We start from the raw sequence: 26415 nt of genomic DNA, 5'->3' as shown, positions 1-26415 counted from the left end.
TCGCAAAGTTCAGTGTATGTCTACGCTGATCGGTCATTAGTGAGGGGATTATAAATTATTTTTTATATTAGAGATGACCAAATTTTATTTCTCATCTTAATTCACGTAAAAAAGTTGAAAATTTTCCAGTTGATATAATCCTTTCACGGTTAATGAGCGAAACGAAGTGAAGGAACAAAGTCAGAAAATAGACGCTGCGGAGAGCGAATTTGCACGTTAATGCGTGGGGTTTGGTCGAGCTGATGGTAAAGGATTCAGGCGTTTCCTTCAGGCGCCTCCTTCGATGTAGGAAGAACAAATCTCCAAGACTTACCTTCTTTGGAATGCTCCGAAGGAATCTTGTACAGGGATTTGTCCAGCAGATTTCGATCTGAAAGAACAAAGTTTTATAAGAGTTAAGTTTCAGGTGATATTCGCGGGGTAAAAGTTTGGGTTAGTTTGGCGAAGTTTTAAAGGAAGATTGGATGCCACAACCTCACCTGAATAAACAAGTTTCTCGAGTTTTCCAGAAAGTAGTTGAAGGGAGCGGCATGAAGATAAATATTATATTTATGTACCCGAATTATGTGGAATGTTGGAAATACCGTGGTACTATATTTTAACATTTTGAACTATAGCCGCTTTTCTTCAAATCGTACTTTTCTAATAATTAGCTACCACTGCAGTATCGAGAGACAAATTTTGTAACCACCCAATTAATTGAGATGAAGCAAATGTCACATTTTAACTTGAAGATCGGTTGCTGCATAAAATCATCAGTACCATCCTGTGAATGGGGCATGCGTGTATATATAACTGAATTTATAAAATGCGGGGATTATAAGAGATTCAGCTGTATGGCAATGGGACAGCTGAGTAAATAGTTCAAAATGAAAGTAGATAAAACGGAGCAGTTTTATGAATTGTACCAATAAAATGCACGGAATAAAGGATTATCTTGCCTTAATGAATTTTCACTGAGCTTATGTGATTCTTCATTCATAAAATGAGCAACAAACGAAGGCATAATATGGATGCTTGATTAATATGTATTCGATGAACAAACTCGGATCCAATGGCAGCATCTTTAATGATTTTTTTATCTGCCAATTACAACAGATCCACCTAATATTTTTGGTTCAATTTATTTCTACAATACTTCATTTGTTGTCTCAAGTGAGGCTTTATTTAGGCAGCTAAATATTAGAACATAGATCATAGAATGCGGTACAATTTACCAATTCCCTTAATAGGCTTCGTTTTCAAAGATTAATTTTCAGCAAATTTTCTATTTACTCTATGAGCCAGAATTTTAGGTCTTTGCCAGGTCATTTGACTCAAATAGCTTATCCTTTCGAAGGTTTCAGCTGCAATTTCGAAAATTTTATAGCGAAAACCAGTCGTGGAACAATCACCGCAATTGCTGGTTTCCGAAAATAAAAATAAGAAGAAATTTGTAATCACGAACATTTTGATGGCTCAGATCAATAACAAACGAGGCTTCTATAGTCACGAAATAGAATCAGATTCAATCGAAGAACAAATTGAATGAGATTAACAAAAGGTCAACGTTTTTCGAGCGAAACAAACGCAAGTGAACCGGCAAACAAAGTCGTTATGGCCGGTAACACCTGATTAAATTCAGGCTCGTAGTGCCCCTGCAATTGTGAACTCAGTTTTACGCAACTTTTATATCACTTTTAAGAGCCTAAGCGACAACAAAATTCTTAAAAAAACTAGTTTGGTGGAGCTGAATTACAAAGATTACACACACAGAGAAACAAGAGAGGTTTGTTCAAATAAAGATGCACTTTTTGCCCGTGTGTAGGTTATCCGGACCCAGAATAACCAGGCATCAGTGCTACGACCGCTCCTTTCTCGTGCTGTTGGCGAGTAAGCGTGTCACCATTTGGACAATATAATCCATTAAGTTTTCTGAGAACAGGCACGACTGTCTTGGCACACACGCCTTATCAGCGCCTGTAGTCGCACTGAGGTTAATGCGGACAGCTTAGGCCTCCCGAGCCTACAGAGCTGTGATGTTTGCATCGCAGTCCTCAACGTCGGCCTCACAGCTCTCAATATTTGCACCAAAGCTCTCAATATTTGCATCAGAGATCTCAATGTTTGCATCATAGCCCTCAATGTTTGTGAGGCTCTTGCACCACAGCCATCAACGTCTGCATCAAAGCCCTAAATGTTTCCACCACAGCTCTCAAAATTTGCATCAGAGCCCACAAAATTTGCATCACAGCCCTCAACGATTGCATCACAGCTCTCATAATGATGTCAGTATACAAAAATTGTACACAGAAAAGAATGTAGCTTTGGCGATTATTGACATCGATGATTGGAAAAAAAGTATTCAAATTTCATGTAAAAGTGACGTTCTATTTTACTAGAAATATTGTCGTGTGTTAAATGAATTGCAAAAAGAATCTTGATTTCTATGGGAAAAAGTACTTATTGCAAAAGGAAAAGTATTTCTTGCTAAGGGAAAAAAACACTTTTTGCTAAGGGAAAATGCTATTTACTTTTGTTAAATATATATTGGTTAAATATATATTGGGGGTGTTGCTTATCAGCCCGTGTGCAGGGTGTTGCTTGTCAGCCCGTGTGCAGGGTGTTGCTTATCAGCCCGTGTGCAGGGTGTTGCTTGTCAGCCCGTGTGCAGGGTTGTGTTGCTTATCAGCCCGTGTGCGGGGTGTTGCTTGTCAGCCCGTGTGCAGGGTGTTGCTTGTCAGCCCGTGTGCGGGGTGTTGCTTGTCAGCCCGTGTGCGGGGTGTAGCTTGTCAGCCCGTGTGCGGGGTGTAGCTTGTCAGCCCGTGTGCGGGGTGTAGCTTGTCAGTCCGTGTGTTAAAAAAAATTTTTTTTTGTTAGGGGAAAAATATTTTTTTGCTATGGGAAAAAGTATTTGAGAAAGGAAACTTGCCAAGAGACAACGCATTTCTTACAATATTGTATTCCGGAACAAATTCAGTTTAATTTGTTGGCCATGGGCCTATTTCTTCAACGCCGACACTTCTATTCTATTCTAATTTGTAAAAAATTACAAACTCTACGTCTTGACAACCCATAGTCCATGTCATGTCAATGCCATGAGAATGAAAGACACGCCAGTCAGGGAACAACGATTTTTTGTGAACAATTTTCTAAAGTTAATAGTTTATTTAAAGTAAATTATTTGGACAGACATGAGGTTAATTCATATCTGAAGATACGACACTTAGAAAATTAGGCAAAAAAATTTACGGTATTTATTCGCCCACTAAGAAATATTTGTTGAAGCTTGAACCAAAATGTGACCCAGGATGATTATTAGAAACATTTATAAGCTAAGATAATAAAAAACGTCGCATTAAACTAACGAAAGCTACGAACTAAAAAAACTTGTGTACAAATTCTGCCATAAATTTTTCAAATCGCAAAGAAGGTTTTTTGTTACTATATTTATTAAAATAATCATCGTAATATAGTGTGTGGTGCTGTGAAGCTTCAGATCAGATGAGCTCTGGCGACCGTAGGTCACAAAATCTCCATAGCAAATCCCGGCATTCTTAGCGCTTCATCCTTAGTGATTTATTACTTCAGCTCATGCACAGCACGTGAAGAAATGCCTTGAAAATAATTTTTTATGAACACAATTCAGCCAAGGAGTAAACTATGTATGAAAATACATATTTAAGTATATGCGTGCGATTTATGGCCAGAGAAAGCGTTTGATTTTAATTGTGAGAGGAATAAAAAACTAAACTATTCGCAATGTTTCCCTGTTGTTCAGAGAATTTAATATTAAACTACACGTTATGTATCTATGGTCGACCAGGCAAGGGGAAAGTCGAAGCAGCTTCAGTTATTATGGACGAGCAAGTTGCCCTCTCTGAGCCAGAGTTGCTAAAGTCATCCATATAAATTATATGGAGGAATGTTGGACCGCAGGAGCTTGTTTGAAGTTCAAGATAACATATCCGTTGCGGCCCACGCTTGGATGTTGAAGGGAGCAGGTGATGTTGCAGGTAGCGGGTGATGTTGCAGGCAGCGGGTGATGTTGCAGGTAGCGGGTGATGTTGCAGGTAGCGGGTGATGTTGCAGGTAGCGGGTGATGTTGCAGGTAGCGGATGATGTTGCAGGCAGCGGGTGATGTTGCAGGTAGCGGGTGATGTTGCAGGCAACGGGTGATGTTGTAGGTAGCGGGTGATGTTGCAGGTAGCCGGTGATGTTGAAGGCAGTGGGTTATGTTGTAGGTAGCGGGTGATGTTGCAGGTAGCGGGTGATGTTGCAGGTAGCTGGTGATGTTGTAGGTAGAGAGTGATGTTGCAGGTAGCGGGTGATGTTGAAGGCAGTGGGTTATGTTGTAGGTAGCGGATGATGTTGCAGGTAGCGGGTGATGTAAGTAGCGGGTGAAGTTGCAGGTAGCGGGTGATGTTGCAGGTAGCGGGTGATGTTGCAGGTAGCGGGTGATGTTGTAGGTAGCAAGCCATGCACATGGATGATGTTATTAAACCCTCGAAATTGTTGAAAGAAAATCATGCTTTAGCGTTTACCAATTCCAACTCTACAATATATCAGTTTTCATTCACAATCAAATAACTAATACATTTAATAGGATATTTAATCATTCAGTATTTTTTTGATATTCTGCTGAAATTAATTTTCAGAATACCTATGTTTAGGAACTCAAGTTTTCAGCGTCGGGTATCTTTCGAAGTTTATTGTTTTGTTTTTATTATCAGACATCGCATCCGGAAATTATTCATGCCGAGTCTCGACAAATATTCACTAGAAAACATAAATTTAGAATTCTTTTGTTTGAAAACTCAAATTTGGATCGCAGTTCATTAGTGCTGTTGATCAGAACTTTATGGTTCTATTATAATAATTAATAAAGTGATTCTGAATTGATCAAACTAATATATGCAGTTGGAAGAATTACCAGAACAAATTTGAAACCGGATGAAAAGGGTAACCTAAATCAACCTATTAAGCTATTTGATAAAACCCTGTTCAGGAATCGCAGGTCACCTGGAATTACTCACAATTATCGCGCAAAAAATATTCATTTTTCGTTTGGCACTGATAAATCACCAGCCTTATTCATGATTGCATAACCTCATCAGTCTCGCTATGATCCATTACAATAAAATTGGTCACCTCCGACACGAAGCGATCATTTAAATGTATATTTCCACCTTATTTAGATGCAAATTTCAATCTTCCATATGCCGCTATCGCACGAACGTCACAACACTGAAAGCCTGACCCCGCGGTTTTAAAGCCATAAATCCAGCAAGGTGTGATGGAGTCATTGTTCTTTGGCGCGGCGTGAGGCTTGAAATAAAAGCGTTGTTTTTGAAGGGACCTCCGTTAATCATAATAATGCAGACACCCCGACAATGACAGACTAATTTGTGGTCGTCCTGAGACTCATGAACACCTCGCATGTCAACACCTAGAGCCTTAACCTTGTTCAGAGTTCGTTCTGACATAGGCATATAATAAATCTTTGATGAAATTTTGTTGACTACTAAAAACACTGCACGTAAAAGATATAAGCTTGAATAACCATAGTGTTTTCAATAGGCATATCAATTCAATTCAATTTTATTAACCACATAAAGGTGAAGCAGAAATAATTGATTTCCGCAATAAGATAAGTATTTAAATTTGCTCATAAGGCTCAGGTTGATTCATTTAGCTTGAATATAACCAGTTTCAATTAAATAATTTAATCTTATAAATGCTGCACATATTGCCTTACAATGCCCAAAGTATGCAATACAATTGCTCACAATGTAAAAAAAAGCATTACAATTGCTGACATTGTACAAAACAAGCAATACAATTGCTGACATTGTACAAAACAATTGATGCACTTACTGACATCGCACAAAACATGCAACACAATTGCTGTCATTATATAAAACATGCAATACAATTGCTTTCCTTGCACAAAACATGCAATACAATTGCTGATATTGCACATAACATGCAATTCTGTCTCAGGACAAACCGGTTCTGCCAGGTCCAAGAATTTCGAGTTCAGTTCAGCTGCTCGACGCTTGTTAAAAAAACAGCAAATGCTTTCCTCGGTCAAGATTAAATGCTGTGTGCTTTTCCGTGTAGGTGGACGGCGCTGTGTGCTGTTCTGTGTAGGTGAACGATGCTGTGTGCTTTTCTGCGTTGGTGGACGGCACTGTGTGCTTTTCTGTGTTTTTGGACGGCGAATAATAGGTCTTCTTCTCACATTAATCCCTGAATAGAACTAATATATAAGTGAACCAACTTAATTTTCACAATAAAAATTGTTACATTTATTTCATTACTTTATTTTATGTTAGTAGATTTTTTCGCAGCCAATGCGCTGTATTTTCATCTAACGTAGCCTCTGCTTCTGCTCTTGTTATTATTACCACGTTTTTCTTAGCTCGCTTTCATGTATGTCTGTCTGTCTGTTTGTGATGATCAAATCTTGCAATCGATATTTCACCAACTTTCCCGCTAGCAAGCGCTCTGAAAATTTTAGGGAAGCTCAGCTCCCGATGACAAAAAAATAATCAATAATTTGTTGCACGTTTCCAGGCGTATTTATTCTTTCATTACCGAACCTTTCATTATTACAGCCACGTACCCAGATAAATACGGGAACAACAATGTATCCCCTCGAATACAATTTTCTACGGAACTTCGAAAAGAATTTTCTTTCGTGCATTTGCGTGGCCAACTGGAATAAAATGAATATAATGTGGGATGGCTGGTCTTTGTGCAGTAGTTATAAACTCTAAAGGAACTCACAAGCAGGGGTTGGGAACCTTTAATGCACGTCATCCTCGAGAGGATATTCGTGTTTAGACTGCGTATATCGATGATACGCTTCGTATCATCGATACGTACGTCAAGGCAAGTAAATTGGCTCGCAACAACGTTTTTCATGTGTAGCAACGGACTAAAAAGGAGAAAATTCACAGGCAGCAGGTTATGAGAGGCAAGCAGGTCATCACAGGCTGGCAGGTTATAAAAGGTCACAGGTTATAGGCCGCGTAATGTGGTGGCCACCGCAGCAGCCGCCATCTTTTTCTCTGTATTTTCTTCCCCTAAATTCGGAGTTTTTTTTGTAAATTAATGCGAGGCCAGCGAGGTGTAAGAGAAGTCAAGGGAGAAGGGGAGGTGTGGGGAAAACAGGCCAAATAGCGATACACTTTTGCCCATATGTGAGTCATCATCACCCAGCTATGGCCCAGGAGCCATACTTTCAAAAATCGCTAACTGAACGTAAGTACTTACGCTCTATTTTCTTGTCCGTGATTGGTGGATTTTGCTTAAAATGCCGTAAATGATTGGTTCATGAACATACGATCTCTTAACTTTTTTCTGAAAGTATTAGGCCTGGGAGATATCAGGGCTACTGTCAAAGGACGTCTCAGAGCTACACGCAGCAAGTGTTCACTGTTTGGACAAAATGACCTATCCAGTCTTCTGAGTGAAAAGATGTGATGAGTAATGTATGTTGCCAGTTTGTATCACTCAAAAAAGAATTAGTCATGTTGTCAAAAGTGTGACTCATTTTTATACTCGCAGCACCGCAGGACGTCCTTTTGTCGTATCAAACTGGGTCAAATGACCCATAAACGAGACAGGATGTCAATGTGTGGCATGATGGATGGCAGGCTGGTGTGATGAGTGGCATGATGGATGTTAGGCTGGTGTGATGCGTGGCATGATGGATGGTAGGCTGGTGTGATGCGTGGCATGATGGATGGCAGGCTGGTGTGATGTGTGGCATGATGGATGGCAGGCTGGTGTGATGTGTGGCATGATGGATGGTAGGCTGGTGTGATGTGTGGCATGATGGATGGAAGGTTGGTGTGATTACTGTAAAGCTGTGGTTCCCAAACTTTTTCAGGCTGGCGCCCCCTTTGGCTCCCCAGTGAATCCCAAGCGCCCCCCCCCCCCCGACAGACACGTACAGTATAAAAACAAAAGCCTCTTTCTTGATTAGGATGCTGCAATTTTTAACGAGAAAGGTTAAACACAATTGTGTATTTCACAAATAGAACCCCATTTAGTGAGATAATTTATTTTTTCACAGTTTAAACTGTTTCAGCACCAGAAATTCAAGACGGCTCGGACAAATTTACGGCCGGACTCCTGGCCGGTCTCGCAGCCGGTCTCACGGCTAATCTCCAAATTCAGTGACCAAGAAAAATCTCCCAAACTAATGAACGCAGAAACTTGGAACACGTATTCATTAGGACCTAACGGTGATGTTTAGCTTGTGAAAAAATTTTAAATTTCAAATTATTTCGGTAGTTATATGACGATATGGGCCGAAATTCGCAGTGATCAAAGAATTTCTTCCAAACTACTGAACAGATTCGAATGAAATTTTGAATATAAATTTCTAACTACCAAATAGTGATTTTTGAGCTCGTAAAAATTTATTCGAGTCGGAGTCATGTTCTGCACGTGTTGTGTACAAATTGTCAAACAAATGTACGAACATACGACTTCGTCTTCGCGGACTGCCGCCCCCCAAATGCCCCTTTCTTCCTCACCGCCCCCCCCAGATCTTTCCACCGCCCCCAGGGGGACAATATCGTCCACTTTGGAACCACTGCTGTAAAGCTATATTGATGCCTAACATTCCATTTTCTCTGGTTCTTTGATTGTGTGAGGCATGAATGTGAGGTCCTTATAATCACTATTCAAGTTTCTTTCCAAGACTTGCTTTACCATTAGCTTTTACAGGCTGACACAAAAGACTAGAGAATTAAAAACCATTGTACATAATAATAGAAGCAAAAATAAATTTCCACATATTTTATTTAATTCATTTATTCAATCATGAATAAATTTTTCATGAAATTAAATGAATAACTGAATAAATTCAAAGCCTTGAAAGACTCCCGACATTCGAAAAACCGACCGACACTCAAGCGTTCCGTGTAAATGGGACACTCGAGTGCAGGTTATAACTTCCCCGATATCGAGAAGCAATTGCAGTTTCGATGGAACTGCTTGCTCCCTGCCGTGCTTCTCTTCCATCCAACCAGGCATCTGACGTTGAAATAACGTCGAAATAGTGCTGCTTAATCAACTCATAATCAATGTTGTTCCAACGTAATTTGCTTGGAGGGTTTGGTTTTCTTCTGCTGTACCCTCGGTAATCATAGGTGGCCATCAGGCATATAACGTTGAAATAACGTTGATTCAACGAAATCAGCTCGTAATCAACGTAGTTCTAACGTCGTTTGCCTGGAGAGTCGTTTGCTTTACCACCTCTAGTTTTTGAAAAATCAAATTCTGGTCATGTACATATTCAATATTTGACTGTAATTAATTAATATAAATTAGGACAATTTCAGGTTCAGTAAAATAACTATGGTTAATTTAATCGTTGTTGAAATGATCTGCACTTTACATTGAAATAAATGAATGAGAATTTATTCTATAGTGATGTACCTTTTACCCGTTTCTGAGTCATCCTGTTGGTCATTCTCAAATTTTGATACGGATTTAGTACCAATCTTTAAAACATTTGTTAACCTATATTGATTTGTAATACTCAAATTTAAATACGGATTTTGTACCAATTTTTAAAACATTTGCTTGAATGCCACGGCTGCTTGAACGAGTTGAACGGTGTGGATGGTCTTTGCTGAGAAAATGTCATCGTCAGCGAAACTGTGACAGAACATTTGAAAAAAATCCTTTCCTGAAATTAGATTTGAAAGGAAGACGTTACTTTGAGACACTTTTGGTGCCGATAAACTTTAGAGAAAGAGTTTTCTTTCAAAATGCGGATTTCTAAGAAATTAATTCAAAAGTAGTAGCCAATGAATTGTAATCTATTAAAGTACACTGCACAATCGTGTACAGAATTTTGCAATTCAAGGTATAAAATGTACAATTGTGTTGAATATTGATCGCAAATAATATATTTATTTTTCTAATAAAATAATACCGTAAGTCTTCATAGGAAGCATTTACTTGGGATTATTTTCGGAGAATAATTCAATTTTCCGTACAACTAAGTATTATTTAATCGGCTAGAAAATTATAAAGTGCTAAACTTATTGAGCTTTATTTCTTTCGTAGGTCAAAACTTCAGTAAAAAGTTATTCGATAAGACACAAACCCAAATAAATTTTTGAATCCTTCTACATGGAAGACGCAAAATCGCATTTGACTTGCCATTTTCTCCCTAAATCCGACCCTTGGTTAAGACATGGGCGTCGTTGTCGAGTTTATTCACGAGAGAACTGCGCATTATTTTTATTACTGCAGTGTGAAGACATTTGCCAAGGCACAAAGGCAAGGCAAGAGCCGGAGAACGCCTTTACCTGTTGCTTTAAAAATTCAAATTTTTCATCCAGCCACAATGGAACAATTCAAGCCGAAAATTGTTGACTGACGAGGTTTAATTTTACTCCGCTTCAACCCATGAGCTTTGATCTGACCTGAACAGAGCATTAGAAATTCATTACCTGGCATTAAATGATTATATCGGTCTATTTGTAAGAGGAAAATAGGAGTGAGATATTCGAACATAATCAACTGTTTCTTTACTTTCTCTAGTTGGTGCAGAGAATGCATTCATTATCAACCCATGCCGTTGCAGTACAGTGAAAAAAAAATAGAAGTCGTCTCAATGCGGCGGTTGAAGAATTCATGGCCACAAACCACACTTTAGCGCCTGAGCGAAGAAAACTGCACTTTACTGCCCTTCAGACCCGCTAAAAAGCTCTCAGCAAAATTTGCTCGGTACTTTAGCTGAAGAAAACCAAAAAGATGAGAGCAAGCGGTTGGGAAAGTGTGTAGACACTGAGCACTTCGTGGAATCTTTGTTGATGAGAGACTAATATATTAATGACTGATACCCAGGAAGCTGACAGTCGTGTGCTAGTGGTGAGACAAGTGCAAAGATACTGAGCACTTCATGAAATCCTGTTTTATGGGTAACTTGTGTGTAGACGACTGATATCCAGGACGCGTGGCTTCACTTTCAACTGTTTTTATATATTATAGGAATAACATATTTTTGGAATACGATAACTTATAGCGATTTTTACGAAAAATACAACCGAGAGGCATGTTTGCTTCCGCGATTGAAGGTTTACACAGACATCAAATAAGTGTTAAGTTAAATAACTATATTAAAATGAGATCGTCACAGAGCACTCTTTAGGTATTTAGCTTAATGGGTGCTAAAACGGAATAATTTTCTTGGAATAGTCTTTCACTCGCGACCTAAAATTATTGACTTTCGAGACAAAGTCATGGTATTTCAGCGCTCCGAGTCCCGGCAATGCGATCCAATAGCGCGACCGACATTTGCAACGTGACAAACACGCGTCTCCTCGGCTTGACACCAAGGCATGTTTTAGCCTTCACATCCAATTCAATTATGCAGATTCACATGTAAATCTCACAAGTAAGCATGGAAATGTACGAGAGATTGGCGGCAGCGCTGGCGTAAAGTCTGCGGATCACAGACTTTACAGCTACTGCAACCGCGATCACTTCGGTGGAATACAGCGACGCTCCGCCTGTAGCGCCTGACTTTGTTAGGCCACGCAACATGAACTCAACATCAACATCCTGCTTGCGTTTTACCCTAACTTGTGGCTTGGTTATTACCCTAACTGATAGTTTGTTTTTCACCCTAACTATAGCTTGTGTTTACCTTAATTGGTGGCTTGTGTTTTACCCTAACTTGTGGCTTGGTTGTTACCCTAACTGATAGTTTGTTTGTCACCCTAACTATAGCTTGTGTTTACCTTAATTGGTGGCTTGTGTTTTACCCTAACTTGTGGCTTGGTTGTTACCCTAACTGATAGTTTGTTTGTCACCCTAACTATAGCTTGTGTTTACCTTGATTGGTAGCTCGAGTTTTTACTCTAATTGGTAGCTTGTATTTACCCAAACTGGCAGCTTGTGTTTTATCCTAATTGGTAGCTTGTGTTTCCCCCTAACTGCTGCTTGTGTTTAAATTAATTGGTAGCTTAAGTTTTACTATAATTGGTAGCTTGTCTTTGCCCAAACTGGTAGCTTGTGTTCTACCCTTATTGTTAGAATGTGTTTAACCCTACCTGTAGCTTGTACTTTACACCAACTGCATGGCAGCCTCTGCCTTGCCGTAATGTGAATCTCTTTTATACCTTCAATGACAGCTTTTAATTTACTTCTGAGAGTAGATTGTGTTTTTTACCGGAATGCTTACGTTTTTTTACCATAAGTGATAGCTTATTTTCTACCCTTAACTAGCTGCTGCTATTTTACCCTTACTTGCAGGCTTGGATTTTAGTCCAAAGGGTAGCTTCTGTTTTACCCAAACTGATAGTTTATGTGTTCAAACGATGGATGGCTTGTGCTTTTCGCTAGCTTGCACAAAACCTAATTCCATAAATAGTTGCTAGCATTCACTATTACTTGCAGATTACTTTTGCCTTGAATTACTGCGTTTGCTCACTCAAGATTTTGGATTGCGTTTCACCCTATAAATTGCAGCTCACGCTCTAACTTACAATCAAATAGTTGAGAGTGTTCCCTAGAGAGCGCTTTGTCTCGTATGTTAGCTGCTGTTAAGTGAGGTTGGTCGGTCATATATTAGCAATGAATTTATTATCTATTCTCGAAATGTTTGAAGGGTTCCTTGAATATTTGGAGAACATTCAAACAATATTGGAAATACATTTGTTGTAGCCGAAGATACATACATAGTTGGTTGACATATATAACGATTTGCCTGCATCACCTCTAACGTTCGTTAAGTTATACTTTATAAGTTGCTAAATTCTTTCATCTTGATGGATGTCAGTCTCTTATATCGGGACACAAATAAAACTGGGATTACGAACAGAGGAAATAAAATAAATGTATAAAAAACACCCATGAAATATAAAACAATTTTCCGGCGAAGATTAAAACTTTTTAGAATAGAAATCGAATACGACTTCTATTATCAAATTATAACTTGCTAAATATACTATACTATAAAACTAAATATAAAATATGCAATACTGAAGGTAAATCGAAACGACCGTCCACTCTGCTGCTTTCCTTTCAAACTTTAGCTGCATGGCAGAAATATCTGGCGACCACCGGAAAAAAAATTAGGCAAGAACAAACTTTGAAAATATCTGACAATGTGAGGGAAGATGCGCGGCAGGCCAGTAAACTTACCGACAACCGAGAGGTAAACATTTCTTGCAATCTTGTCCTGCGAGTTGACTTGGCATTTGTAGGCTCCGGAATCCCGAGGCTGAGTGTATTGTATCCTCAGGGTCCAGTCATCGGTCTCCTCGCTGTGTAGGATCTGCAGGACACAAGCGAGTCAGGGGCTCAAACGCTACATCAGCCCAGCCAATCTCTGGAAATGTAAATGATTAAATGAAAAAAAGCGCAAGGAATTTTGATATTTTGCCAATCTCTGGCAGTATCGAGGATTCAGGCACTGCCTTAACCCAACCAATCTCTGGCAATGTCACAAGGTTCACGTGCTGCCTTCACCAAACTAATCTCTGACATTATCAGGGTTTCAGGGGCGGCCTAAACCCAGCCAATCTCTGACAGTATCAGTGGTACAGTCCCTGCAATATCCCAGTTAATCTCTGGTAGTTTCAGGGGTTCAGACACTGCCTACTCTCTGGCAATGTCAAGGGTTCAGTCGCTATTCCAATTCAGTCAATCTCCGGCAGTGTCAGAAGTTCAAATGAGAACAGCTATGAAATTTTATTTTAGAGGTCTTAAATAAAACTATGTAATGCACAGATGAAAAGTCTTTTACTGAATGTATATGTGCAGTTTATTTATAAATATTGAGAATTAGAATTGACGGATTGTTTTCAGTGACCATCTAGTCCGTCTAATCATAGGAACCTGTGGGTCTGCCACTCTATCCGCTACAACGTGATATACTGTGTTATTAACAAAGTGAGAGGACAACAAATTGTATATATTAAGGCTTTTAATCGAATTTCCATTGCTTACGTAACTTATTTTCATTGTAGCTGTTTACATTGGAAATATTTATCAGCTTAGTAAATGATAACAGATGTACTCCCCTGGACGGTCAAAGTTATTTTTTGATCGGGGAAATTTTTCGATCATGGTCAAGTTTCCCTAGGGCCTGGATTCAAAGAACACGATTGAAATCTGCATGTGAATTGCCATTGCATGCATGGTCGCAGAAATGTCAATATATCGCTCCAAGCATCTCTTCTTCCATCGGGAAAGTTTAGGAACTCGGAGCATAGCAAGATAGATTGATATCGTGCCTCCAGTTTTTGGTGCACTGAGAACTGGTAGGGTGACCTTCAATGATGACCTGTAATGATGACCTGCAATGATGACCTGCAATGATGACCTGCAATGATGACCTGCAATGATGACCTGTAATGATGACCTGCAATGATGACCTGCAATGATGACCTGCAATGATGACCTGCAATGATGACCTGCAATGATGACCTGCAATGATGACCTGCAATGATTACCTGCAATGATGACCTGCAATGATGACCTGCAATGACGACCCGCAATGATTACCTGCAATGAAGACCTGCAATGATTACCTGCAATGATTACCTGCAATGATGACCTGCAATGATGACCTGTAATGATGACCTTCAATGATGACCTGCAATGATGACCTGCAAAGATGACCTGCAATGATGACCTGGTAGGAAAAAATGAGCGTCATCCTGCAGTATGCTACTTCATTGAGTTCGTATTGCCGGGTCCTCGATCGCACAATCTAATGCGAAAGAATCTCCGAACAACGCAGAATGCGCATCGCTAATGATGATCGCCAACAATTCATCATTTGTTGATCAGCTTAATTAGTATGTTGATTTTGGCTACCTCTACCAAAGAAGAATTTCTAAAGACTTCTCGTTGATATTGATGGCACTGATGTGTTTTTATTGTTTGATTCTGTGGCAAAAAATGTTTTGTGTAAAAATTTTTTATTCATGTGTCACCATTTTGATAAATAAAAAAAATTTCCTAAACAATTCTTAAACAATTAAACAATTCTCTTAAACAATTTCTCCGCAAAAATTTTCGTAAACAATACAACGAAAAAACTGAAAAAAAAACAAAGAAGAAAAAATCAAGTGATTATAAAGTTAAGAACGTGAAATTCCTTGCTCTCACGCAGTAAGTATCACTCCTGAGTATCAAAATATTAGAGCGAAAGAATTAAAAACCAATAAATTTTAGTTTAAAGTTGCAGAGCATTTGGTTCATCGTTTTCTTTACATTCTCACGTCTAATTAGTAATCATTTAGTACATTAATTACGATGCAATAGCTGAAAAAATGTGTCAATTTTCTCCGTAAATTGCAATTTCCTTGCATTAAAGCACAGTAAATTCATGATTTTGGAGGAATTGTTAGCAAAAATATTTTCGTATGCAGAAATATTTCTAATAATTGTTTACGTAATCAGATTGTTCTTCATAGACAACAAATTACAAATTACATAAAATGCATGATAATAAAATTTGTTGAGATATGAATGAAAGAAAAAATATTTTCACACAGGCAATTTTCTCAAAATATGCGGGTAATATTTTATTCATAAGGCCATGAATTAGGTACCGATAAAAAATACTAGGCCATATTATCCAAATAGTGACTTATTTGCAGCATGTAACTCTGACACTCCGTTATGCCTGACTAAACTGTGTCAGGATGACCCAGACAAGGTATACAGTTCATCGCTGTTAGGACAAGGTCTCACTTATTTTTCTGAGTGTCAAAAATATTTTCGGTTTGAAAAAAATTAGGGAAATTTCAAAATTAGCTATTGAATATTTAGTATCATATGGTTGCCACTAATATCACAACACTGTAAAAAATGCTTCAAGTTGACGATTTTCTAATTTGACAACATGGGCAACAATGAAAATTCGAAGGGATATCTGACACTGATTAAAATCTCATCATTTTAAAAGCAATATTACGCATAAGTTTGATTTTCCTTATATTATTATAATATTATTGTATTATTATTGGATAACTTATTAAAATGCAAATGCAAGTTCTCCGCTTTCTCGAGTACAGATTTACTGAAATGCTTTGCCTATGCTCTCTAAATAGTTAGAAATAAATAATCTTAAATACTTAAAACAATAAATAATAACTATCTAAAATTGTAATCTTATTTCAGAATTAATAATTCTTCCCAGGATTCATTCGATGCACGTAGCCACGGAACGTCGACAAGACGGGCGCATTGCGCACCGATTGCACCCGTGTAAATTCCAATGTAAATTCATGGATATCTGCATGTCTTGGACCCTCCCCAGGCATGTGCCTGCAGCTTACGAAGGTAAGGAATGAATACAATGAATACGCCATGCAGTATCCCAAAGAGAACTATTTTTAAATATTTTTTATTTGGTATCATGAAGTGTTCACTTATATATTGTTGTATGTTTTTGCTACGATGATTCATGTTTCATATTTGTTTTGTCGTTAACACCATCACCAATCACCACAAGTGGCAACACCATCACCATAAGTGCTAACATCATCACCATAAGTGCCAACATCATCACCACAAGTGTCAACACCATCATAAGAGTCAAGACCATAACCATAAGTGCCAACACCATCACCATAAGTGCCAACACCATCACCATAAGTGACAATACATCACCATAAGTGACAACACATCACCATAACTGTCAACACATCACTACGAGTGTCAACACATCACCATAAGTGTTAACAAATCACCATAAGTGTCAACACATCACCATAACTGTCAACACATCACCATAAGTGTCAACACACTATACTGTTGAACAAATTTAATAATTCTTATCTGGAGGAAATTGGCTAACGTCGTCTCCCCAGACTCATTCAATAAAAAAATTAATAACACCTCTATTATTAACGCAAAAAATGTATAAAGTATTGGCTGATTACTAACACCGATCTACCATTATAAAAATTCTGCGTAAAATGGGTCCTAATTTTCAACTATGTTGGCAACGGCCACATAAATTTCCAATTTTTTTATTCAGTCTTCAGGCTGCTAGTCAGGATCATTTCAACTCTCATTAAAGATATTTCCGCTGTTTAGGTTGAGCTCAGCCTCACTAATAGTTTATCATCGGCCGGGACGACGGAAAAGTCTAACAGGTTATTGCTGGCAATTTGCTCTCTCAATGGCATGAAATTATTTAAATTGCAACTCAGGAGCCTAAATTCCTATTAAGGAAAGAGCCTAAATTCTGTTGTAGAAGTACGTCTTCAGCCTGTGAAGAAAAGAGCTCGTTCAGTCTATTATAATATGTTGAAGCTTCAGTGAATGAACCAACCTGCTCTGAACGTTTGAGGAATTTTCCCTTCTTAATTAATTTCCCATTAAAATTTTCCCCTTAAAAATGAATTAAAATATTTTACTGAGGCCTTGTAAAAAATGTCCCATAATGCCGTTTATATTTTCACAGAGCTGAGGCCAGAGTTGTTTTTTGACTCTGGGGAACACTAAAATTATGGGTTGTGCAAAATTAAGTTGAATTTGTCCTGCGTACCTATATATCTGTTTATGGTAGTCGATATGAGCTTTATATCGATGGTATATGTTTTCAAACAGAATGGGCAACGAAATTTTATTTAAAATGCAACTTACCATCAAGTTTGAGTGCGATAGAAGGAATTAAAAATTAAAATATTTTCTAAACTTGAAAAGATTTATATATAATGTTAATTACAATTTCTATATGGTGCAGTTGGTCTGAATCTCTTATATGATGCTCTTATAAGAACAATAGCAATTTGAAGCTACTTATTCATACTCAAATATGATTCTACTAATCAATACTCTTATATGATGCAGCTTATTAAAATTCATAAACGATGCTGTAAATTAAAATTCATATATGATACAGCTAATTAAAATTCATGTATGGTGCAGGTAATTGAAATTCATATTTAATGCAGCTAATTAAAATTCATGTATGATGCAGCCAATTAAAATTCATATATTCTTTATTCACGCAGGAGCATAAAAAAAATCAATAACAAGAAAATGACAAAAATTTGGAGAAAAAAATACAAAATGCTTCCATGTGAATGCCCATATAAGCTAAAAAGCTTCACAGGCGACATTAGCGATATTACAATCGAAAAACAATAACATATAATGATGATGGGATAAGACAAAAGGGAACAGAAAGTGACTAAATTGAAAACATCCTGATGAAAACTAACCTTTAGTAAAACTGATATAAGAATAACTAACATGGCGACTAAAATTGATATTCAACAAAGGCAGTAACAACCCAACCGAAAAAAAGTAAAAACAACTAAGACGAAAAGTCGAAACAATGTTGACTTACACAATAATATTTTTCAAAAATATTATTGAGAAAAGTCAATTACCAAAAATCTTACGAAACTAATCAGAGTCAAATTAATAACGAGTAAGAATAAAATCGCGGAATTTAGTCTTCAAACTGAATTTAGAACAGTCAATTTTAAAATCATCAGGTAATTCATTAAAATATTTCACACAATTAAAAACTGTACCGTTTCTTTCAATTTCTAACCGAACCGGGGGTAAGTTAAAATGCATGCCCCTGGTGTCATGGGAATGTAGGGGAACAAGAGAGGCGAATGCAGAATTAAAAAGACGTTCATCGTGGAAGAGTGCCCTATTCATGAATTTTAAAAGCTGAAATTTGTACATATCATCAAGTGTTAAAATTTTCGACTGCCTATATAATACAGTAGTACGAGTCAAAGGGATATTGTTTCCATCATACCTAACCCGAAATATAGTACGCAACGATTTATTTATTAATGTGATGACCCGTTTTTTAGAATTAGAAGATACCCCACCCCATATGATTCGACAGAGCCTATTTTTCTTGAGCCACTCTGACAAATTCACAGCTAGCTCCGAAATATGATCACACGCTTCATCGTAGGAGCTCCTTGAAACATAGAAAACGGCATCGTCAGCAAAGAGCTTGCAGTTCACGTTAAAAGAACAGGCGATATCATTTATGAAAATGTTAAAGAAAAGAGGCCCGAGAACAGAGCCTTGCGGTACTCCAATCGTAATTGGTCTAATGGGTGATTTTAACTCGTTGAATGAAACGTATTGCTCTTTATTGGTTAGATATGATTGAATTAATGAATGAAAAGGCCCCCTGATGCCATAACGGTAGAGTTTACTTAGGAGGATTTGATGGTTTACGCAATCAAAGGCTTTTTGCAAATCGAGGAAAAGAGCAACACAGTAGTTTTTTGCATGGAATGCCATAAACAGGTCTTGGACTAGATAAAATATTGCCATAGTCGTGTTAGTGCCCTTACGGAAACCAAATTGATCATCAGATATTAGCGAAAATTTGTCAAGAAAATTTGTAAGTCGGCAGTGTAGAATTTTTTCGAAAATCTTATTAAGAAAAGGTAGAGTAGATATGGGGCGATAGTTGCACACGTTATTAGAGTTGCCGGATTTGAAAACTGGTATGACACGGGCACGTTTTAGGACATCAGGGTAGATTCCAGTAGACAGATAATTAAAATAATGATGCAGCTTATTAAAATTCATATATGCTGCTGCAAATTAAAATTCGTATATGGTGCTTATACCTGGAATCGCTCGTCAGCAGAATAGGTGACGTGAGCCACGGTGAGGATGTGCAAGTCTCGCATCCGCATCCACGTCACCTGCGAACATCAAGAAGGATTTCATAATTAAAAATTTGTCGCTCATTTTCAAAAAATTTTCATAATGACAAATTGTAAAATTTTGAAAGGAATTTTCGTGTTATATATGTGTTGCGACGAGTGAAAAGAGTTTCGTCGGGATGGAGATTTTGATTATATATTAAATGTGAAGAAAACCTAATGATTTCTCGTAGAAATTGAATTTATATTCATTTGGAATTTTTATTCTAATTTCATTACTGTATTTTATATCTCCGTCGAGGGAACCTAGGTTGGGCTCGAACGTCGCGCGACATCATGTTATTAGATAGTTATAATGAAATATTTTGTAAATAATGAATAATTTGTAATTGTTATTTTATTAAGAAACATCTTGGAAGCACCTGTTTTTTAACGAGATACTTAACATGGCTCAAAATTCCTATCGATAATTTCATGTGCAGGTACTTAATTTTTTTATTTTTGTAATATACGGCCGTACGTCATTCGAATATTTCAATGGGATATTCTAATGGGATATTCCAATGGGATATTCTAATGTAAGATTTTTTCGCAACTGCACGTTTCGTGAAAGTGAAGGGCACATCATGCAATATCGTGATTAAGTTGAAAAAAAGTTAGAAATATCTTCAAAGAGCATGACTCATGTTGCACCAATTTGACATCAAAGAGACTTGAATAAAATGCTAGGAGTAATTGCATGTGTGGATAGCATTCAATATATGTCGGGGGTAATGAAATGAATCCCACTCTAATGAAATGTCATATTGAGAACAGTCCGGACCACCGGACAATGAACATGAGTATCAAAGAAACTCGAAAATAAATGCAAGCGATGACAAGAAAATATATCAAAACTCTAAAAATAATCACGCTTGATAATGCTGTTAGTCACTCCTGAAATTACATTCCATCATTTGCACAAATTTCACAGTATGAGGCTAACTCCTGTTCGATTCTACATGCACACAGAAATCGAAGAAATTCAGGCTGAATTTCCGGACTCCCGGCGAACTATCTTTGTTCCCGGCTAAATATCCTAGTCTTAAAATATCCTTGTTCATGACAAACGTCTTTGCCGCGACTAACTCATTCAATTTAACGTCACTCGAGAACTCGAATATGAAATGTTAGCTCCGCGAACGTGCCTTGAACTTTGATGCGTCAGAAACAAGTTCAGTCACAAATCCTGTTAAGCTTTGCTAGGAAAATTACATGAATTTATTATACATTAACGCCGTATGAATTTATTATACATGCATTAGCGCCTTATGAAGCCATGATGGATTGTAAGAAACTACCCCTAGTTGATTATTCAAGTTACAATACATAGCTGATAACAGGTTACCAACGATACCTCATAGAAGTGACGCAAAATTTGCGTATTAATTGTAAAAAATTTACGAGTAGTAAATATCTCAATATTGCGTCACACAATATACATGTAATTATTACCAGTTTTAATAGAATATTTTGTAAATAATTTATTTCTTTTCGAAATAAAGGAGATAAGTAACTTTGTATATATATGTTTGCTTTGATATTTTGATGATTAATTTTTTACTTAAAAAATATCGAGTTTTAACATCCTTTCAATGATTCTAAGTTTCCCAAACAATTATTAATTTGCAGCCAAAGATAAATATTTTTATAGTTCAACGTCATGTCGACATCATATTTAACATGTCTAAGATTTCAATTGATAGTAACGATGGTGGAACCTTCGTATTTTCACCTGCCATGATAGAAGCGCGTCCAATATTCCCGGACGTCAGGCTGGAGTGATTGCCAATAAAGCCTGACAATACATAGTTAGTGGTGACCCATGTCCTGACAATACATAGTTAGTGGTGACCCAAGTCCTGACAATACATAGTTAGTGGTGACCCAAGGCCTGACAATACATAGTTAGTGGTGACCTTCATTGAAAATAATCTCTATTTTATACATGTTGATCATTAATCCCTAATCATTACCTTCTAGGTCACTCAAGTAATAGATGCGTAGCTCGTACCCCTGAAAAGATGTTAATGTGCATAGCAAATATTACACTTCAAGAGAATGTCCGTTACTAATAACCAATTCAAATTTGTGTGAAACTGGGTGATATGAACTCAAACTAAGTCGAATTAAACTTGAATATAACGTATTATTTAGTGATTATGTTGATACATATTTATACTGAACTGCTAACCCAGCTAGAAAATTAGACTTGCGCTCACTATGTCCCCAATACTCACGGATCTGTCCCCCAGCATATGCACCCTACAGGGCAGGTATGCTGGTAGTCCTGACACCACCGACACATTGGTGGGTGTGGCTGAGAAGTATGGCTGAGGGAGGCCAGAGTGTCTTGTGTATCGCGTCACCCTCTCGCCTCCACCGTCTACTGGTAACGAAAAAACTGATGATATAATTTGTTCAACACAAATAATGCAAGATAATTAAATTTTTTAATAATATAATAATATTAGGACTCGTTGCCCCGATGCAGTGAAGTCTGCGAGTGATGTCTTCACGAATCCATTCTCAGTCGTCAGATTAGCAAGCTTCTATTGTTTGTAAGGAGGGAACTGAGCCCGCACGCATTTTCGGACAAAAAAACACGGGTTTTCATATAACCGAGGAATGGCCAACGGTCGGCTAGAGCTAAATGGATCCGTCCAACCGTTGGCCATCTATTTTAACCCGCTCCTCATTTTAACATAACATAACAGTGACGTCGGCGCTAAGGAGTAGGCCTGGTGCGGCCTGTCGCCCATTCTTTTACTCTTCGTGCCTTGTTCACAGAAGATCAAAAATCGTGTCATTTGACCGGATCTTTTCATGACAGACGATAGTTTGAAATAGATACTTGACTTCCACCGGGTTCGATATGGTGCTAGGCATTTCAAATCTGAACATATATTTTTCCATAGCTTTATCTAGTCTGTTCTTGAACGCGTTCATACTCGGAGCGCCAACGATGTTGATCCCTCATCACGGCAAGAATCCGCGTGCGGTGACAGCTGAAAAATTTCCGACGTCTGTTTACCTCAATTCCTTCCACAACACCTTAATGGAAACTGTTAGTATGCGGGATTTCTACTCGTTCATTCGTGGCTCGTTTTTATCTAGCTTTTGGTGATAAAGATCCCCAACAAGGATTCAAGTTAAGAAATTCCGGGTGTACCGATCAGTGGTGAACAAATAGCAAAATCAATTGACACCTCAAAAAACTAAAAAATCGCACTATTCATAAACAATAATTTGCAAATTATCCTTCCGTCGTTGTAACTTTTTAGTGCAAAATTTAGTTATTTTTTGTGATTGTCTACAAATTATAAATAGCTTAATAAACAGGGGAAATTCTGATTTTTGTCTCACTCACGAGTGGAAGGAAGTGAATTTACTTAGTGAAAAAATTTCATAGGAATCAACCAAGCCTGTCCGAGGTCTCTTCCCATACTCTCCTTAATAATATAATAATAATTATAATAATATAAAACAAGAAGCAAAACCAGCTTTCAGGGAATAACATACGATACATTAAAATCCGAATGATGCAGGCCAAATTAAAATCAGCATTGACACTCTGACGCGGCTAAGCTCATCTACCAAAAATTTCGTAAGAAATGGCGATTTAACCGATATTGTTTCATAAATTCCTCACATGTTGATGTTACGGAGACAATCTTAACTCTCATACTCACAATTTTACACGTATAATCTCATACTCGTGTGATCATGCACTAGTACTCGTTATTCCTTATTCATACGACTATTCCTATGATCTCTGACTTATAGTCGCACTAATATATCTTTTACTCCTCTACTCATTCCCCTATTCCTATGATCTCTAACTCTTACTCGTATTAATATGATCTTTACTGCTGCTCTCCTACTCATCCCCCTATTCCTACATATGATCTCTAACTCTTACTCGTATTAATATGATCTTTACTGCTGTTCTCCTACTCATTCCCCTATTCCTATGATCTCTAACTCATACTCGTACTAATATGATCTTTAATTCCTGTTCTCCTACTCATCCCCCTATTCCTATGATCTCTAACTCATACTCGTACTAATATGATCTTTAATTCCTGTTCTCCTACTCATCCCCCTATTCCTATGATCTCCACCTCGCACTCTCACTCGTGATTTCTCCGCGTATGACCTCATATAAATGCGAGGCTATATTGCACTGTCACTTACTTGATCAATATTCCCCGGTTCAATGTTCGTTGTTCTATCAGAATCACTTTCAAAGTTAAACAATTGTCTGCACGAGATATAGTTGGAGCAATAAACTGGACGAGATGCAGTGGGAGCAATAAAGTGGACCAGTTACAGTTGAAACAATTAACAATACAATAGGCAGATTCATAAAAGTAAACAGACCTATGGACATGTTTCTGCGTCGCATCACCCATCTTTGTTAGTAACTCAGTAACTCTTGTGTATTGAACAAATAATAATAAAAATTGTACACGGTTTTAATAAGAATCCAATAAGAACATTCCAATACATACATGATTTGTATCAAAATATTGAAATTAATTCTAAATTAACAATTATTTTCAACTCCCGCGCTTTTCTTTATATATTAATCTAGCAGGATAACCCACCGCTGTAGCCTCTAGATTAGAAACATATAATTCGAGTGAAAATTAATAAAAAATATAATTCGAGTGTTTAAATATTATCCATTTTCAACCTTATGTATTCTATGCTTAAATACTTATTTCGTGTGTTTTCCACAATTTAATTATCAGGTTCCTGGTTTTGAAAGTATCCTGATAAATGTGAGTATAAGCTCTTCAAATAACAATCTAAATATTGCTGTTTGAACAACAATATACAATATTCAAACACTGCTGCCAATATATGTGTCATTAATTATTTTAATTAGGAAATTAGCTATGAATGTATAGAAAAAGAATTCTTCAAGTAAAGTCATCATAAATTCATTGCACTGCTCCATCAGCTGTTCAAACTTCATGTAAGTAAATAAAGTCGTTCTGTTGATTTAGCTAATATTTCTGAAATTTTAAACTGATGATGCAGCTGGTCTCCGAAGAATTTTCAATTAAATTATTGTAGGTTTACTTGGCATTTCCTTGCTTTTGATGGCAACAACTAAACTAACACATGTCCTCACATACTAAAAATATAAATTTAAAAATATATAAAAAATCTTTATCACAACAGTTGCACATTTTTTTCTCGTGTCCATTTAAGCTAAAGGCTCGAACGAAAGATAGAATACATAAAATGTTATCCCATGAAATTACCATCTTCAATTTTTTGAGAAAAAACAACAACAGTTTTTGATAACATGAACATCCTTGTATCGCACTATAGATAAACTACATAAAATTGCCAGTTCTATGAGAGCATAGTTAGCCATCGGTAACTTTACCATTATTTGAATGTTACTCAATTCAGCTACCGTTCACGTAATGTAACTCAAATCTGTTACATTCTTCGAATATTAATCAAATCTGTTAACGAATGTTATATAATGGTAATTTGTACCATTCAGTCATACGGTATCAGGAGCATATTTACTTTCAAAAGAGAGACGCGTAGTTTATTCTCGAATGCAAGGAAATGTTCTGCCGCCACATCAAAAGCTAATTAGTTTCGAAGCCAAAAAGATAAAAGGCGGGTTGATATGAAGGCAGCCTCAGATTTTATCTGCCCATCGCGCTTGAGGTAATTGCACGAACAATAGCAAATTGCGTCCCCTTAAGGCACTCGCTTGCTATATTTTATTCTCTATTTGCGCTTGGGCCAGCGAACAATTGCAGGGTTTATTTCCTGTTCAAGTTGAGTGTGGCAAAATAGGCTCGTGAATATTCCGGTAATAAGTTTTGAATTTTCGCCTCCATCCTGGCCGTTGAGCGCAGGCATCTTGGCCGTCCAGTGCAGGCATCACCGCTGCCCTCATCTAGGGCTTCTATCGCCGGCATCACCGTCGCTTTCATGTAAACATCCAGCGCCGACATCACCGCCGCCCTCATCTAGTCCGTCCTTATGACCTTACCTTATGACCTTATGACCTTATGATGAGTTTAGGACGTCGCAGTCCACGGTTACGCTGATGCGCCGCCTTCGTCGTCCTCCGTCTCCGAGTCGTCGTCGGATGTAACGTTGGACGTGTTCCGTCTATTAGCCCTCATTTGGGCACGCTGATGCAAGATGCTGTTGCTTGTCGCTTGCTGATTGTAGTTTCACATTACTGGACAGTCCGGGATCTTGCTCAACCACTTGTCCAGTTGTCTCTTGAATGTTGCAAGGGTAAACTCCCCTCCTCTCAGCGCTTTTGGCAAGGCATAAAAAGGGCCTCGGTCCTACCACGGACAGTGATCCCTCACGAAGAGTCTGTACTCTGGCCGCGGCTCGGTTATTAAATGGGGGAATCCTGCACAGTCTCCCCCTTCTTGCGTTGTAATATGTCCTTATTTTGGAGGTCTCGCTCTCAAAGTTGGGAGCCAGTCCATTTATCATCTTCCAAGTGTACAGTATGATACACCTTTCCCTTCTTCTCTCCAGTGAGTACAGTTCCAGTTGTTTCAGCCTTCCCCAGTAGTTCAGGTTCAGCTCCCTCATGCCGCTGATCCTGTACGTGAAGGTACGCTGCACTGCCTCCAGTTTCCGCACCGCACCCGCCTTGAGTGGCGACCAAAGCTGGCAGCAATACTCAAGATTGGGGAGCACGAGGGCTCTGAAGAGTGTAATCATTGGTGCTGCT

The 26415-nt window shown here is 37.9% G+C and overlaps 1 protein-coding gene across 1 annotated transcript in view; it reads right to left on the bottom strand.

Moving 5' to 3' along the window:
• Positions 1 to 26415, bottom strand: part of LOC125177825 (zwei Ig domain protein zig-8-like) — an 84336-nt gene that overhangs the window by 7332 nt on the left and 50589 nt on the right. Inside the window, exons 2-5 of the mRNA XM_047880302.1 lie at positions 21917 to 22065; positions 19599 to 19676; positions 13162 to 13294; positions 314 to 370 (exon numbers count right to left, since the gene is read on the bottom strand). Coding sequence (XP_047736258.1) covers positions 314 to 370; positions 13162 to 13294; positions 19599 to 19676; positions 21917 to 22065 — 417 coding nt within the window. The remainder of the gene's footprint in view (positions 1 to 313; positions 371 to 13161; positions 13295 to 19598; positions 19677 to 21916; positions 22066 to 26415) is intronic.

Source organism: Hyalella azteca, unplaced genomic scaffold (assembly GCF_000764305.2).
Source record: "Hyalella azteca isolate HAZT.00-mixed unplaced genomic scaffold, Hazt_2.0.2 contig5139, whole genome shotgun sequence".
NCBI classification, from domain to species: domain Eukaryota; kingdom Metazoa; phylum Arthropoda; class Malacostraca; order Amphipoda; family Hyalellidae; genus Hyalella; species Hyalella azteca.
This window is presented reverse-complemented; position numbering and strand designations above follow the sequence as displayed.